Source organism: Salvelinus namaycush, chromosome 13 (genome assembly GCF_016432855.1).
Source record: "Salvelinus namaycush isolate Seneca chromosome 13, SaNama_1.0, whole genome shotgun sequence".
Lineage (NCBI taxonomy): Eukaryota > Metazoa > Chordata > Actinopteri > Salmoniformes > Salmonidae > Salvelinus > Salvelinus namaycush.
The window spans coordinates 19,865,363-19,883,924 of NC_052319.1; the positions used below are offsets into that span (position 1 = coordinate 19,865,363).

At 44.6% G+C, this 18,562-nt stretch overlaps 1 protein-coding gene across 1 annotated transcript in view; it reads right to left on the reverse strand.

The window, feature by feature from the left end:
- Window positions 1-1,703: 1,703 nt before the first annotated feature.
- Window positions 1,704-18,562, reverse strand: part of abca12 (ATP-binding cassette, sub-family A (ABC1), member 12) — a 94,762-nt gene continuing 77,903 nt past the window's right edge. Inside the window, 11 exon segments of the mRNA XM_039006272.1 lie at window positions 1,704-1,820; window positions 2,275-2,412; window positions 2,842-2,947; window positions 6,474-6,566; window positions 7,253-7,356; window positions 7,908-8,042; window positions 11,369-11,519; window positions 12,990-13,099; window positions 13,314-13,518; window positions 13,960-14,213; window positions 14,578-14,737. Of these exon segments, the coding sequence (XP_038862200.1) occupies window positions 1,704-1,820; window positions 2,275-2,412; window positions 2,842-2,947; window positions 6,474-6,566; window positions 7,253-7,356; window positions 7,908-8,042; window positions 11,369-11,519; window positions 12,990-13,099; window positions 13,314-13,518; window positions 13,960-14,213; window positions 14,578-14,737 (1,573 nt within the window).

Sequence of the window (18,562 nt, forward strand, 5' to 3'; positions counted from 1 at the left end):
TGAAGGGGGAAAAGGGTGATAAAGCTACGTGGGGATCGCAACCGTGCTGCAGCAAGGCAATTTGGTCATGTGACGTCTAGTGACAAATCAAGGAACCAATTGCGGATCTCACTGAAAAATTGTTGGCAACACAGCATAGCCTGTCCCCATAGAAAGCAAATGTAAGCTAGGCCTATGCACGCCTATAGACAGGTTTGTTGTTTAGCAACAAAACAGACAAGTGCGAGGCTGGCTTAGACGAGGCTGGCTTAGATTGTTGACAACACGCAAACCATATTTCCTCTCCAATGTTTATTGAAAACATAAATCAATTTGCACAATGAGCACTTGTCTCTCAAATACATTGTTACAGTTGTTGGTTAGCTAACGGATGAGCCATATTAGCATATACGTGACATCAGTCAAAACACCTCAAGATATATCAATAACAAGATGAGAGCTGAAACGAGCAACCTAGAATTCCCCAAATGCTAGCTTCTTGTCATTGTTGCTAGCTATCTGTCTATCTAGAATCACAACACACAGACTTCTGCCACATTGAAGCGTGCACATTGTTTTTGTGACATTGTCAGCTAACCCGTCTATATGGGGAAACATCTGCCAGGCGGCCAGCTAAACTGTATTTCTATTCATTAATTTGTTATTCATAGAATGAATAGACAATGAATTATGATGAAGATGAAGGTAGCTAACAACAATCTTTAGGAGGAAGGTCATTTTCCTGCACATGGTGAAATTCAATAGATAGGGCCTAATGGATAAAGTAATGTTTCATGACGCACTGTTATAACAAGCAACACTGTGTGTGCTATCATATAATAGCTTTATTAAATGTAAAAAAAAAAATAAGTTCAGTACATTCATATTCATGTGGATCTGTGCATTAGGAGGAAAGTGAACAATAAAATATTGAGATATGCCATTAGAGGAAGTGTTAAGGATGCCAAAAAGTTTGGTATTGACTTTTACCTCAATAGCTGTGATTATAATATTGTCACCATAAGTATGAGAACCTCTGCAGATATACTAGGTAGTAGGCTACATAAAATATATATAATTCTAACCAATGGGCCAAATCAATAGAATTGAATCAACAAAAGATGAGTTTCACCAATGGAATACAGAGTGATAAAAGTGGAGAATGCTTATCTCTCTAAGGTTACAACTATTGCTAAAGAGCAGTGACTCCACCACAGTACTCAGATTTGCAATGATAATAACATGACAATACAACGTATTTGATCTTAGGCACGATTTCCATTAATATATATTTTGTTCGTGACAAGTAAACAGATAATTGCACTTTTGTTCATTGGTTATAACCTACAAGTGAGGAAGGAAGGCCATTACATTTTTAGGATTTTGACACATTAGTGAAGAAACATGATAGAAGCATGTTCACATCTCTATAAATCTCATTACCTGATGAAACAAAAAGAGACACACCCTGTTCAATTTAACAGTCCAAAGTGGCAACAAAGTGACTTCATAAGGTATAAAAGTGAAACTGAGAAGACTACCAAAGCAAAATTACAAAATTAAAATTAAGTGAAGTGATTGCAGGTTGATTCATATTTGAAATTTTCCATTATTATTAAAACTTAGATCAGTTTATTAATTTCTATCTAGTGTGAATATTGCTCTTCTTCCTTCACAGTTTGTGTCTTCAAACAGATGCATTGTGAACAAGATTGCCGCCAAAGCTATGTATCTGAAGCCGCGATGGAGTCGAGGCTGATGCTGTCTGCTTCGGAATATTCGTCGCTGTGGATTGGGATCGTCTCGATGCCAACCTTCCCCATTGCAAAGTTGATGAAGACCTGGAGGGGAATGAATGATTCAACAGGATCAGTGACTGGGTTGGTTGTTTCCGACTGATTTACATACTTCTCACAGAGGGTTCTACATGGAACCCAAAATTATTCTACCTGGATCCAAAAAGGGGACAACCAAAGAACCCTTTTGGAACCTATTTTTCTAAGAGTGTTGGTTGTAGGTTCATACCCTCTCTCAGTTACTCTGATTAGGATTCAAAACCTATTTTTGTACCTTGATTTCTGAAGTGTGAAGACATAATGGCATTTTAAGTCTGTTAGGTCTCTCTCTCCCGCCAACAGACTCCCCCCCTCGGTTTCTCTCTCTTTCTTTCTCTCTCTTATTCTCACACCCCATCACTCACTCTCTCCGTCTGCCTTTCTCTCCGTGTCCCTCTCTCTCCCTTCCATCCTCCACCATCCTTCCCTCCCTCTTTCGGACCATCCCTCTCTCTCTCACCTCATCCAGGGTAGTCTGGCTGACAGAGAAGTGCTTGATCTGCAGAGCGGCCTTGTTAGACTCCAGCTGGTCAAAGATGTCCGCCACACCTCCAGGTGCCACAGGCACATGATACTCCACCATGGAAGAGTGCTGGTCCTGGGAGGAGGAGACATTAGGGCACATCTCAATCAATCAATCAATCAGGTGCCACATGTCATAAACTGTGCCGTTCTACAGTACAAAGGCAAACCGCATGAACTACATTTTTTTATTTACTGCTAAATCTGACTTCAAAGTATTTTTCCAACTTGACAGACAACCATTTCTGATCAACTGGCTTGTTCTTGTGTCAGGAAATTAAATACAACATTAATCAGATAATATACCTGACCGTAACAGATCAAAGATGTTTGACCAAATTCGTAGTTACTGCGTTTTGCCATTATAGTGCAGTGTGTGTGTGAATGTGCTTTGTGGGAATTTTATAGAAATGTATTTTATACTGGCACAAATCAGATTTTCCTCTGGGGATCAGTACAGTTCATTCATTCAGTACCCCAGACCAGACTGTCCCAGGTATCTTACCTTGAGGTACGTGCTGGGGAAGTGGCACTGCATGAAATTGGTGATGACCTCTACGTCACAGGAAGACACAGCCAGGTACATCTTCACCGTGAAGCCGCTGCCAAACCTGAGAGAAACACATATCATCACGAAGGAATGTTGACTATTTTATTACCAATCAGAGTTAATGTCTGTTGGAAGGGGAAATATTAGGCAGTAGGGAACCGGCATGAGGGCCTTCTACGACTTCAGAGAAGGCCTAAGGATTTATAAAATATTTGTTGTAGTTTTAAAATATACATTTACTTTTAATTTCTATTTAATCTTTTCAATAATATTTCAATTATATTCTAACTATATTCCTATTTTCAATTATATTCTGCTTTAATCTCTTCAGTTTGTGTTGGAAAGGAAAGGGTTAACACCGAAGAGAAAAAAAATCCAATCAGAATTTTTCTTTGGTGGTCTCTAGGGACATAAATCAGCCATTCGTTAAGTCAGCCATTGGCTAGGCCCTCAGAAACCTGCCATACAACTGTATTAGGGCAGAATTTTGGAGTGACAGTGGAATCAACTAATCAAATTAATGGGTGGGACATTTTTTTTTTTTTATTATGGAAACTTCGTCTTCTCGAAGGCCAATATGTCACTGCGCAATAGCGAGCAGTAGTTTTCCCACGGTCTAGATAGCTAAACTCATATTTCAGCAAACTTAACAAGATTCAACAACAGACATAAACTGAACAATTTCCACAGACGTGACTAACAGAAATGTAATAATGTGTCCCTGAACAAAGGGGGGGGGGGGGGGGGGGTGGGGGGGCAAAATCAAAAGTAACAGTCAGTATCTGGTGTGGCCACCAGCTGCATTAAGTACTGCAGTGCATCTCCTCCTCATGGACTGCACCAGATTGACCAGTTCTTGCTGTGAGATGTTACCCCACTCTTCCACCAAGGCATCTGCAAGTTCATGGACATTTCTGGGGGGAATGGCCCTAGCCCTCACCCTCCGATCCAATAGGTCCCAGACCTGCACAATGGGATTGAGATCCGGGCTCTTCGCCATGGCAGAACACTGACATTCCTGTCTTGCAGGAAATCACGCACAGAACAAGCAGTTTGGCTGGTGGCATTGTCATGCTGGAGGGTCATGTCAGGATGAGCCTGCAGGAAGGGTACCACATGAGGGAGGAGGATGTCTTCTCTGTAACGCACAGCATTGAGATTGCTTGCAATGACAACAAGCTCAGTCCGATGATGCTGTGACACACCGCCTCAGACCATGACGGACTCTCCACTTCCAAATTGATCCCGCTCCAGAGTACAGGCCTCGGTGTAACGCTCATTCCTTTGACGATAAACGCGAATCCGACCATCACCCCTGGTGAGACAATACCACGACTCGTCAGTGAAGAGCACCTTTTACCAGTCCTGTCTGGTCCAGTGACGATGGGTTTGTGCCCATAGGCGATGTTGTTGCCGGTGATGTCTGGTGAGGACCTGCCTTACAACAGACCTACAAGCCCTCAGTCCAGCCTCTCTCAGCCTATTGCGGACAGTCTGAGCACTGATGGAGGGATTGTGCGTTCCTGGTGTAACTCGGGCAGTTAATGTTGCCATCCTGTACCTGTCCCGCAGGTGTGATGTTCGGATGTACCGATCCTGTGCAGGTGTTATTACACGTGGTCTGCCACTGCGAGGACGATCAGCTGTCCGTCCTGTCTCCCTGTAGCGCTGTCTTAGGCGTCTCACAGTATGGTCATTGCAATTTATTGCCCTGGCCACATCTGCAGTCCTCATGCCTCCTTGCAGCATGCCTAAGGCAAATTCACGCAGATGAGCAGGGACCCTGGGCATCTTTCTTTGGGTGTTTTTCAGAGTCAGTAGAAAGGCCTTTTTAGTGTCCTAAGTTTTCATAACTGTGACCTTAATTGCCTACCGTCTGTAATCTGTTAGTGTCTTAATGACCGTTCCACAAGTGCATGTTCATTAATTGTTTATGGTTCATTGAACAAGCATGGGAAACAGTGTTTAAACCCTTTACAATAAAGATCTGTGAAGTTATTTGGATTTTTACAAATTATCTTTTAAAGACAGGGTCCTGAAAAAGGGACGTTTCTTTTTTTGCTGAGTTTAGCTTTTGTTGTAGGCTAGTGTGCAGCAGCTGCAGCAGGTGTTATTGAAGAGGATGTTGTTGCTAATTTGTTAGCTTCGCCCTTTTCAAGATTAACTTTCAACAAGAAGTTAAAGACGTCCTCCAGAGATTTTTGAACTTTTACTGTTGAAAATCTATATCCAAATTATAAATGCAGTAAAGTACATACACTAAAGGGTAAAAAATATATATATTTTGCTAAATAGTGTTCAGACAACTGCAAACTTCAAGGAGTAGATTATTCAAGGAGTTAGTCTGATGAGAGTCTGTGATGTCAGAAAACTGTCTCAGAGCTTGTTGGTATCAGACCTCATGTTCTGATACCGTCTGCCTGATGTGTGTGGGCTCCTTCATGATTCTTTAAGATAACTGGTTACTTTGTGTACTGAATGTGAAAAAAAAAATTAAATGAGAAATAAGACTTGTACATTTTGATTGGGAAATGCTTAGCCTAATGGTTGGGTTTTTGTTTTATGATTGAGACCTACTGGCTTATTATGTCTGAGTGAATGTACTGCTTATTCTATAACATCATGCTATGTGTGACTGCTGTCTTTCTATAAGCCTTAGCTATGTCTTTTACAAAAAGTACAGTCACTGTCCTTACAGCATTACCAACCTGTCACACTCACATTCTTTGATATGTCACTGTTGTCGCTTTTGGTGATAGTATGATAGCGATGGCGTTAGGCTACCATAGGTTGTGTAAGCAGTTAGGTTGTTGTTGCTAGTAGCATTATCCGTGCTGGGGCTGTCTGTGTGAGTGGCATCCCGAAGCGTGGCTCAGCCTCAGGCCTGTTTGATTCAGTTGGGTGCATTAAGTGATGCTATGTTTCTGTTATTTTCCTTGATTTTTTGAGTTTGGTACAATGTGTTGGAAGATGTTTTACCTCCACCGAAGGCCTAGGTCCAATAGTCACGGTTTGACACTAATATTTGTCTACAAGCTACAGCCTAGCATACAGTTAGCCTGGTCCCAGATCTGTTTAAGTTGTCATTGTGCAGTAGTTGGCTATACAACATAAAGAGATCTGGGAACAAGCTAGCCTAGAGTACAGGAAACAAACGTCAGATCAGTCAGAGAACAATAGGAATAGCCTGGTCCTAGATCTGTTTGTACTGTCTTGCCAACTCCTATGGCCGTTTTCATGCCAAACAATGATTATATGAGTTGGCAAGGCAGCACAAGCAGATCTGAGACCAGGCTAGGTGTACGATACAGGGAACAAATGATGAGTCAGAGAACAATAGGAATATGTGGGTCCCAAATCTCTTTCGGCTGTTGTAATGCCAAACAATTACTGTTATAGGAGTTTGCAAGGCAACACAAAAAAAAACTGCAACCAGCCCAGCATAGGCTCTGGTACAGAGAACAACAGATCAGTGAGAAAACAATAGGAGGAGAGCAGCAGAGGACCAGAGGTGACTAATGACTAGCTGAGAGGGGATGAGAGAGGAAGGAGAGGTGGAGGAGAGGGGAGGACGAGAGGCCACTGACCTGTTCTTGATGTGCTGCAGGGAGCCCAGACACCTGAACTGACCCTTCACCATGATGGCCAGACGGGTGCAAAGAGCCTCGCACTCCTCCATACTGGAACACACACACACACAGTAGAAGTTATAGAGGGAAAATGAACCATTATCTATCAGAATATACAACATATACTGCACCAAGGACACACACATTTGAGTTTAGTTGACCATTTTAAAACACACATAAAAAAACACATAAAATCACTGAGGATGAGACAAGGAAGTCAGAGACGTATTTCCATTGTTGTCCTTATGATGGGAGATTAATTCTTATTATTATAAACTGGGTGGTTCAAACCCTGAATGCCGATTGGCTGAAAGCTGTGGTATATCAGACCATATACCACGGGTATGACAAAACAACATCTTCTAATTACAATGGTAACCAGTTTATAATAGCAATATGTCACCTCGGGGGTTTGTGGTATATGGCAAATATACCACGGCTCAGGGTTATATCCAGGAACTCTGCATTGTGTCGTCCATAAGAACAGCCCTTTGCTGTGGTATATTGACCATATACCACACCCCCCCGGGCCTTACTGCTTAATTATATAACTCATACAGTATACTGCGTAGCTTCACAGAAACCCAGAACCTTCCCTAATTTTATGATCACTCAATATCTTTATTAAAGATACTTTCTAAAAAAAGTTGTGTAAAAGACAGGCTATATAGTACAGTATCTTTTATTTTAAAAAGGTCATCGGATTGTAGAGGCGTTGGAGAGGTAGGGACGTTTACCTGTGAGAGGTGAGAACTACAGCACACTTCCCCTTGATTTCCTCTGAGATGATCTTCCACAGGTGACGTTTGGAGCGAGGGTCCATACCTGAGGTAGGCTCGTCCTGAGGAGAGAGGGACAGAGGGAAGAGAGGAAAAGAGGAGAGAGGTGAGTTCAAGTGAGATGGAATAGGGAGGAGTGAATGCCTGGTGCTTGACCTGTGTAGTGGTCAAACTTGACTCATGTAAAGGTGAGGTAAGACACTGATGTCTGTTTGAAGATGTCCTAATATGGACACCATATTTAGGACTGAGATAAGGCTTTCACCGGAGGAGCAGCAGCAATATGTTTGCTTCAGTATGAGGCCTAAGCCACGGGAAATAGGGGTGCTGAGGGTGCTGCAGCACCCCCTGAAATAAAAAATATGAATAAAAATGTAATAAACACATTTCTGAGGATTTCCTAAAATGGACACCATACAGTGATGAGATGAGTATCTGCAACATTGTGTTAGCAGTAGGTATGATGATGTCACACTGTTAATTTGACAGATTGATGAATGGGTGTTGCTCTCGGATGGGTCCTCAGACTGCTCACCAGCAGCCTTATCTGTGTGTGTGTGTGTGTGTGTGTGTGTGTGTGTGTGTGTGTGTGTGTGTGTGTGTGTGTCCTCACCAGCAGCAGTATATTCGGGTGTCCTATGAGTGCCAGGGCAGTGGAGAGCTTCCTACGGGTTCCACAGCTGTAACTGTCACTGATGGTGTGTCTATGGTACCCCAGCTCCAGCTTCTTCAGTAGGTAATTGACCACCTGGGAGGGAGAAAGGACAAGAGAAACCAGTTTGGGTTAAAAAAATAAATAATCCAGTTACGTATATACCTATTATGGAGAAAAGAAGAATACATACTTTATTTTCCATTTTGTGAGAAACTGAAATTTTTCTAAACATTATTTTGGGTAAAAAAACAGAGACCTGTTACCTACTGTAAAACTTCAAATGCAATCTCAAATAGCCTCCTGTCCCTTTTTTTCAAGCCGAGCATCAGCACACATTTCAGCAAATAAATGTTTCAAATAAACCTGTGCCTAAATGAATTGTTTAGGAGTGAACTTCAGTGAGTACTGTAAATATTGTGCAAAAGAAGATAAAGGAAAGCAACATCATTGCCATGGATGACACAGCAGTGTGGTTTGGCATGGTCGGCTCAACTACGTGGGATACAAGGCTCAACGAGTCAGAGAATGATGCTTAAGTGCAAAATCGGGGGGGTGTATGATAGGCAGCCTAGTCTTTGCAAGTCTGATCTGCAATTGATTTGTTAGTATAATGTTTATACTGGCCATACTGGTCACAATTAACAGTGTGGTATTCTTTTCAACATTTTATTGAGCAAAACCTGTGTGCATTGAGGAAATAAATGCCTGGCTCAAATAGAAGCCTCTTTCTACTAAGCACTGGTTGTTTTCAGTGATTGAAGCAAATAAACTCCTGGGCTATTACTCGAAGACTTACAGATATACTGTAAAACCTATTATGGAGGAATGTTAAGAAGAATAGGATACTTTACTTTTTGGTTAGAAATGTAAACGTGTCTTCTGCCTAGTTAAAGAGACCATTTTGGGTTAAAAAGCACCGGGGTCCAGCAGTTATATACCTATTACCCAGATGAATATCTAGTTTGACTTTTCCGCCATGCATTTTTAATGACATTTGGCAATCAAGGGTGGGCTTGGTTGTTTTGTGTGCTATATTACCTGTCTTCTCTACCTATGTACATTTGCAAGCTTAAACCAGTCTGAGGAAGAACATAGTCTGCTTGCAATCTATCAATTTAAACCAAAAAAGCTATAAGCTCGAGTTGACTAATAAGCAATTGACATTGACTGAGAGCAACAACACATTGAATTGTCTATGTGTGCATCAAAGACATTAACAGTATGCTAGACTTTTTGTTGCATTTAAAATAATCCATATTACATGCACCATAAAAACCCTAGACAGTGGAGCTGCTCTAAATGCAACTGTTTTATATTCATTCTACACTAAGGCTCCTTTACAGCAATCTTAAGCATGAGCTATTTTCCCATAGGTCGACAACATTTACACATGATTGTCTTTTGTATTCCTGGTTAATAGTCCTGAGCAAAGATATAGAACGCCTTTCAAAGTCCACACCCTTTAAGTCCTGAAAAATCTCTCTGGTCCGCCCCAGGTATACTTCGATTAACTTTGTATAATAAACAGCTTTATAACATATGTGTTCCATGGATAAAGACACAACATCAAACAAATGTGAATTTTGAATGATTATCTAGCTAAAACGTTGATAAGAAAATATCTAACAGTTAGTTCAAAAGTATGTTCGGTCTCCTAGATTGTACTAACAGTAAGTGTACTAACGTTTAGTTTAAAAGTGCTATTTTATTCTCTCTTCAGGTGGCCTTTACAACCGAGCTATAATGTTTCCCCTAAATAAATAGTGGCTAAACCATGTAAATATGAAACAACCCCATTAAGGCATTAGGCCTTGGTCTAACTACCTCAAGTTATGACTGTCTGATGAAGAGCATTACAGAGGAGGGAGGCTATATATAAACCAACCTATCCCTGTGAATTATCTTAAGACTATAACCACTGTTGTTATGGTATTAAAGCCATTGTTGTCTCTCTCTCATTCTCTCCCTCCCCCCTCTACCTATCTGTGTGAATTACCTAAGACTAGCAGCCACTGTTGTTGTGGACATTAAAGCCATTTTTGTCATCACCCTGAACGGAACAGAGAATCGTAACGACAGCAATAATGGCCAGAGCCCTTGTAAGGCTCTGGTATAATGGAGATTATGGCGAGTCATCCGCATCATTTCTGTGTCTGATTGGCTGTTTGTATCTATTGGTGACATCATTGAGGTTGTCAGAGCCTATCAGTGTAACGGGGCTGATGTGTCCAAAATGAAAGGATAGAGAGGGAGGAGGGGAGAGGAGAGGGAGGTTAAGAGAGAGAGAGGGTGGGGAGGAAGGGGAGAGAGAGGGTGGTAGAGGGAGCCCTTGATATATGCTATACATCCTCAAAAACCCACACAGTCAAAGGAGGCTAGCTTTCCCCCTTTGTAAGCAGATCTGGGTCATCATGTATATGTATTATTCTCTGTAAATATGATTCGCATGTGACTTGTGACCTCTTGTGACTTGTCAGATAGAAAAAAAATCTAATTATCTCATTATCTTTGACTGTTCTCCGTGCAGACTTCATCAGTATTACAGCGAGAGAGAAACATCAGAAACACTCACTCTCCATAATAATCCTGGGAGAATGAATGCACAGATTGATTACCTTTCTGAGTGATGAATTAGGTGGAGCAGTGCCTGCGGTGAACTGTCAAACATGATCCTCTCATCATAGCATGATCTCTCTGCTAGGAAGAAAAATCCATCTGGATCCATTGATACATCCACTACAGTCTGCCTTAATTGGAAAACAGAGGTAACCAAGCACAGCTCTGTCTAAACTACATTCAACTTTATACCAGCCCGGTGAACTGTATCTTTAAGGGTTCTTCACTAGGTTTCTCGGTCTTACTCATAGTGAGTGTTCCAGCATTTAGTACTACAATAGCTAGTGATGGAACTTTTATCCTTTCTGATTCTAAAGTCGATCTGTTGATGTTGTTCTCTGTGTTTTGATGGACAGCAAAGGACAAAAGGAGTACAGTGTCATGCTAGATGTCAATCTTAACTTTTTTAATTTTGTTATTCTGTTATGTTGATGTTCTCCATGCTTTGATGAGAGCAAAGTAGGAAAGAGTACCTCAGTACCTAGCTGGATTTCAGTATTTTATTTTCAGATTCTGAAGTTCTTCTGTTGATGTTGTTCTCCGTGCTTTGATGTAAAGCAAAGAAGAAAGGAGTACAGCACCTAGCTAGATATGGGTCTTTTATTTTCAGATTTTAACATTGTTCTGCAATGGTGATGTTGTTCTCTGTGCTTTGATGAAAGATAAGTGTATTGTTGTGGGTGTAAGGGAGGGCCATATCTCAATGGGGAGAAACACAGTTACCCAGATCCTAGGTGACACAATCCACCCTCTACACGGTCACAAAGAAAACACAAGTCCTCTATGGTTGTGGGATGTCTTACCCGGTCTATCTCTCTCTTGGAGATGCCTCGGATGCGGGCATAGAAGTACATGTGCTCCTCCCCTGTCAGCAGGTCATCCAAAGCGTCCACTTGGGGACAGTAGCCAATGTTGATGCCCTCGTTACGGCAGTCAATGATGTCAACCATCCTCCTGAAAGCACGTACACAGATAGAGATTTAAAAGAGTGTAAGAGGTGAAATGGTTTCTAGGCTCTCAGGATATGGTTCTGAATAATACAGGCAGGCGACGTGAGAAAAGTATACTTCACTTTTAAAAAATGTATCTCACAAGAGCATAATTGCAGGGGATAATCAAATGGATCATATGCTCAAATCCATTAATGAATGAATATTTGTAAAATACAGTGCATTCAGGAAAGTATTCAGCAGCGATTACAGCCTTGTGTCTTCTTGGGTATGATGCGACAAGCTTGGCACACCTGTATTCGGGAAGTTTCTCCCATTCTTCTCTGCATATCCTCTCAAGCTCTGTCAGGTTAGATGGGAGCATCGCTGCACAGCTATTTTCAGGTCTCTTTCAGGTTCAAGTCTGGGCTCTGGCTGGGCCACTCAAGGACATTCAGAGACTTGTCCCCGAAGCCACCCCTGTGTTGTCTTGGCTGTGTGCTTAGGGTCATTGTCCTGTTGGAAGGTGAACCTATGCCTCAGTATGAGGTCCTGAGCACTCTGGAGCAGGTTTTCATCAAGGATCTCTCTGTACTTTGCTCCGTTCATTTTTCCCTCGATCCTGACTAGTCTTCCAGTCCCAGCCTCTGAAAAACATCCCCACAGCATGATGCTGCCACCACCATGCTTCACCATAGGGATGGTGCCAGGTTTCCTCCATATGTGACGCTTGGCATTAAGGCCAAGTAGTTCCATCTTGGTTTCATCAGACCAGTTAATCTTGTTTCTCATGGTCTGAGTCCTTTAGGTGCCTTTTGGCAAACTCCAAGCGGGCTGTCATGTGCCTTTTATTGAGGAGGGGCTTCCGTCTGGCCACTCTACCATAAAGGCCTGATTGGTGGAGTGCTTTAGAGATGGTTGTCCTTCTGGAAGGTTCTTCCATCGCCACAGAGGAACTTTGGAGATCTGTCAGAGTGACCATAGGGTTCTTGGTCACCTCCCTGACCAAGGCCCTTCTCCACCGATTGCTCAGTTTGGCCAGCGGCTAGGTCAAGGAAGAGTCTTGGTGGTTCCAAACTCCTTCCATTTAAGAGTGATGGGGCTACTGTGTTCTTGGGGACCTTTAATGCTGCAGAAATGTTTTGGTACCCTTCCTCAGATCTGTGCCTCGACACAATCCCATCTCGGAGCTCTACGGACAATTCCTTTGACCTCATGGCTTGGTTTTTGCTCTGACATGCACTATCAACTGTGGGACCTTATATAAATAAGGTATTTCTGTTTTCTATTTTTAATACATTTACTAAAATTTCTTAAAACCTGTTTTTGCTTTGTCATTATGGGGTATTGTGTGTAGGTTGGTGAGTAAAAACAATTATTTCATACATTTTAGAATAAGACTAACGTAACAAAATGTGGCAAAAGGGAAACGTTCTGAATACTTTCCGAATGCACTGTATAAGGTAATGTAACACATATTACACCATAGCCTTACCCATCCCAGTCCTTGATCTGTGCTGTCCCTTCAGTAGGGCTGATGTCTCCAGTCAGCATCTTAAAAGTGGTGGTCTTCCCTGCACCGTTCACCCCCAGTAGACCAAAGCACTGCACAGCACAACCACACTCATGTCAAGGACCAAAGCAGCCGCTGTACCAAACTCAGAATGAGACTTAATTTGGACTCATCCTCAAAGACTTAACTTAAGACTTGGACTTGCCTTAGACTTGCCTAATGTGACCTATTGGCAAATCTTATAGTGACTTCATAAACTTTGTAAAGGGTGTGATTGTTGTAGAATCAGACGGAGCCTGAGTTTACCTCCCCAGCAGGAATGCCCACAGACAGCCTCTTGACGGCCTGGACCTTCTTGGCCAGGTGATGGTAGACCTTGGTCAGCTGGTTGACCTGCAGCAGGTCAGTAACAGCCGCTCCGCTGGTCACACGTTGGCACTCTGCCACAACATCCTCATCCTCGTCCTGGCTACCTGTCTGAGGCACTGCCTTCTTGGGGAAGATCAGGTTCCTATGGAGGAGAGGGATGGAGGGATGAGGAAGGGATAAAAAAAATATGTTTTATTGTCACATACAACGGATAGGTGCAATTAAATGTTTTACAGGGTCAGCCATAGTAGTACCGTGCCCCTGGAGCAAATTAGGGTTAAGTGGCTTGCTCGAAGAGGGAGAAAGGGAGAAAGATTGTGAGAAAAGATGCATATGAGGATAACAGTAACAGAAGAACTCAGCAACATGTGGGGACCAGGAATTTACGCTTTTCCACCATTGACCCTCTAGCCTGATAACGACTCATATGGTCGTTGCCATGCCATAGGAGTTGGTAAGACAGCAAAAACAGATCTGGGACCAGTTTAATTATGCCCTACATGCCCACCATGCCTCCCACATCCATATATCATCATTGCCCATTCCAATCTGCTATAGTTCCCTATCACCACAGCAGACTCACCTGACTTTACGTATGAGCCACTTGTTGAGCAGCAGACGCAGGGTGAAGCCAATGAAGCCTTGGAGGAAGAGGGAGACGAACATCCAGCCCAGCATGTCCATGGCGAAGGGGTTCTTATAGGCGTCCACTCCATACACACTGAGGATCTGGACCTGCATCTCAACCCTGGCCAGCTCCATCAGGCCGTTCCCAAAACTAAACTGGGGGAAGATCAGGAACACATAGGACAGGATGCTGTACACCTCGTGTATCCTCTGTGGAGAGAGAAAGAGAAGGAAAAATAGATAGGGAGAGAGAGGTGTCAGCACTTCATCCAGGAGCTGGAATATCTAATAACCCGCAGAAGGGGTGCTCATTCCATGGGATGTCAACTAGGTAAACAAAGAATGAGTTCAATTATTTAACAATATTGAAAGGAAGTTCAAAACCCCTCTTTGTTTACCTAAGAAGAACAATGCTTTATCAAACCTAAAGAGTAATGGACTCAGAAACCCCTTCGATATAAAAAGGCAATCAGAACAAAAGTCTGAACTACACATCCTTTCAGGGAAAGATCTTTTCAACATGGCTCCAGTCATAAAATGGCTCCTTCAGTCATCTCTACATTGTGCTGCTCACTTCATTGTTCTCATTGAGTTGTCCCAGGAAGAAGACGATGGAGGTGGAGATGATGGTGTTGGTGCTGATGAAGAGGTTGATGCACACGTAGCTGATGAAGGCCATCTCTGCATCCTTAAAGACCCCTGACAGCAGGTACATCCACGGGAATGTGGCAAACCTGAAAACCAGATGACAACATGACACTTGTCAGTCTTTACATTATAACATGTTATTTAATGTTCAATGCATGAGACATTTAGTCTCTCTAATGACAGACTGTTAAACATAGCAAGCTAGCACACGTGATATTTGGTTCTGGGTTATGATATTATGATTACAACTTTCAGCCTTTAACTTGCAACTAATCTCTCGTGAAAGACTCTGTGGAGGTGGTGCTTGATGTGAAGGCAAGGATTTTTACCAGAACATGTGGGTGGTTCTGTATTGGGGAGCAGCTGAATCTGATGTTTCCACTAGCTCAGGCTTCAACACTTTTGCCCCCACAACTAGATGGAATAGAGCTAGCGCACGTACGATTTCATTTTCTGGGTTCTGAGATTCACTTGCAACAGATGATGAATGCATGATTTGCTTCATCTCATTGTAATTGACTCGGTGGCATGACTATATGAAACAAGAGACCAAGCCAGAGAACTTTGAAAAATAAAGAAAAAATTAAAGAAACTTTAACTCCATTTTCAAGGAGAGTAAACACTTAAACCACAAAAGCTAAAAGAGAAGAAGATAAATGAGTTCCTTTATATATTCCCCCATGGTGATACCCTATCCTCTCTCCTCTTACTCTAAATGATCTGCCTTTTTCTTTTGATTGGGGTGCCTGGGTCAAGGGAAAGTGTGTGCAGAGGGAAGTGAGTGGAAGAGAGGAGAGGGGGAGAGAGAAATAGAGAGAGGGGGGGAGAAGAGAGAGATGAGAGGGTGGTGGAGGAGGCTGTGGGGCAGTCAGACTGACTAAATAGGAGAGACCATCTGCTCCAAGCCAAGCTGCCACACAGAAGCAGAGAAACCAGTCCAGAGTATGTATAGGCAGACAGACCGGCAGGCAGGCAGACAGACAGACAGACAGGCTGCTGTGAAAGGGGAATCACACTGAAGTAGGCTCTGAATTGATGGAATTCTGCTTCACAATCCACCTTGCGTGAAATAGACTGAGGTCTTAAGAAAACATGTTCAGTAGCAAGCAGCCACCCATCACTTAGTGACAAGAAATGGTTTCATCCTTTGATGAAACCTCCCCACCTGCTTGAGTTGATAGTACTGGGGAGCTACTGTGTCACGTTCCTGACCTATTTCTGTTAGTTTGTTGTATGTGTTAGTTGGTCAGGACGTGAGTTTGGGTGGGCATTCTATGTTTTCTGTTTCTATGTTGGTTTAAGGGTTGCCTGGTATGGCTCTCAATTAGAGGCAGGTGTTTGGCGTTTCCTCTAATTGAGAGTCATATTTAGGTAGGTTGTTTCACAGTGTTCGTTGTGGGTGGTTGTCTCCTGTGTCAGTGTTTGTTGCACCATACGGGACTGTTCGGTTTGTTTGTACATCGTTCTTTTTGTGTAGTCTATTTTCCCTGTTCGTGCGTTCTTCGTGTTATATGTAAGTTCGTATAGTTCAGGTCTGTCTACGTTTTCGTTTCGTTATTTTGTTAATTATTCAAGTGTTTTCGTTTCGTGTTTATTCCGTCTTGTTTAATTAAAATATGTCATTTCACAACGCTGCGCCTTGGTTCAATCACTACTCCTCCTCTTCGGTTGAAGAGGAGGAGGAACACCGTTACAGAACCACCCACCAAATAACCAGAACCAAGCAGCGGTGTAACGGGAGGAACGGACAGCGCACGAAGCAGGATTTATGGTCTTGGGAGGAGATCATGGAAGGAAAAGGACCATGGGCTAAAGTGGAGGTGAATCGCCGCCCATGGGAACAGCTGGAGGCAGCTCGGAGAGCGGAGGAAACTGGAGAGAGGAACCGGCATTATGAGGGGACGCATCTGGCACGGAAGCCCGAAAAGCCCGTGAGTACTACCCAAAAATTTCTTGGGGGGGGGCTAAGAGGTAGTGGGCCAAGGGCAGGTAGGAGACCTGCGCCCACTTCCCAGGCTAACCGTGGAGAGCGGGAGTACGGGCAGACACCGTGTTACGCAGTAGAGCGCACGGTGTCTCCTGTACGTGTGCATAGCCCAGTGCGGGTTATTCCACCTCCCCGCACTGGTAGGGCTAGATTGAGCATTGAGCCAAGTGCCATGAAGCCGGCTCTACATATCTGGCCACCAGTACGTCTCCTTGGGCCGGCTTACATGGCACCAGCCTTACGCATGGTGTCCCCGGTTCGCCTACATAGCCCGGTGCGGGTTATTCCACCTCCCCGCACTGGTCGGGCGACGGGGAGCATTCAGCCAGGTAAGGTTGGGCAGGCTCAGTGTTCAAGGGAGCCAATACGCTTGCACGGTCCGGTATTTCCGGCACTACCTCCCCGCCCCAGCCCAGTACCACCAGTGCCTACACCACGCACCAGGCTTCCAGTGCGTTTCCAGAGCCCTGTTCCTCCTCCACGCACTCTCTCTATGGTGCGTGTCTCCAGCCCAGTGCCTCCAGTTCCGGCACCACGCACTAAGCCACCTGTGCGTCTCCAGAGCCCTGTACACACTGTTCCTTCTCCCCGTACTCGTCCTGATGTGCGTGCACTCAGCCCGGTGCCACCAGTGCCGGTACCACGCACCAGGCAAATAGTACGCTTTGAGAGTCCAGTGTGCCCTGTCCCTGCTCCCCGCACTAGGCTTGAAGTGCGTGTCTCCAGTCCGGTGCCTCCAGTTCCGGCACCACGCACCAGGCCTACAGTGCGTCTCAGCCGGCCAGAGTCTGCCGTCTGCCCAACGGCGCCTGAACTGTCCGTCTCCTCAGCGCCATCTGAGCCATCCGTCTCCTCAGCGCCGTCTGAGCCATCCGTCTCCTCAGCGCCGTCTGAGCCATCCGTCTCCTCAGCGCCGTCTGAGCCATCCGTCTCCCCAGCGCCGTCTGAGCCATCCGTCTCCCCAGCGCCGTCTGAGCCATCCGTCTGCCCAGTGCCGTCTGAGCCATCCGTCTGTCCCGAGCCATTAGAGCCGCCCATCTGTCCCGAGCCGTCAGAGCCGTTAGTCAGTCAGGAGCCGCTAGAGCCATTCGTCAGTCAGGATCTGCCAGAGCCGCCAACCAGACAGGATCTGCCAGAGCCGCCAACCAGACAGGATCTGCCAGAGCCGCCAACCAGACAGGATCTGCCAGAGCCGCCAACCAGACAGGATCTGCCAGAGCCGCCAGCCAGCCATGAGCGTCCAGAGCCGCCAGCCAGCCATGAGCGTCCAGAGCCGCCAGCCAGCCATGAGCGTCCAGAGCCGTCAGCCAGCCATGAGCGTCCAGAGCCGTCAGCCAGCCATGAGCGTCCAGAGCCGTCAGCCAGCCATGAGCGTCCAGAGCCGTCAGCCAGCCATGAGCGTCCAGAGCCGTCAGCCAGTCATGAGCTGCCCCTCAGCCCAGAGCGGCCATTAATCCAGAACTGCCCCTCAGTCCAGAGCTGTCTCTCTGTCCGGAGTTGCCCCTCTATTCTGAGCTACCTCTCTATCCTGAGCTACCTCTCTATCTACCTCTCTATTCTCACCTACCTCTATGTCCTGAGCTACCTTGTCCCGGAGCTGTCCCTTTATTTTGTGTTGCCTATATTAGGTGGGTGGAAGAGAGGGGTGGTCATTCTGAGGGGGATTAGCAAGCTGGGATTGACTATGGTGGGGTGGGGACCTCGTCCTGAGCCTGAGCCACCACCGTGGTCAGATGCCCACCCAGACCCTCCCCTAAACTTTGTGCTGGTGCGCCCGGAGTTCGCACCTTAAGGGGGGGGTTATGTCACGTTCCTGACCTATTTCTGTTAGTTTGTTGTATGTGTTAGTTGGTCAGGACGTGAGTTTGGGTGGGCATTCTATGTTTTCTGTTTCTATGTTGGTTTAAGGGTTGCCTGGTATGGC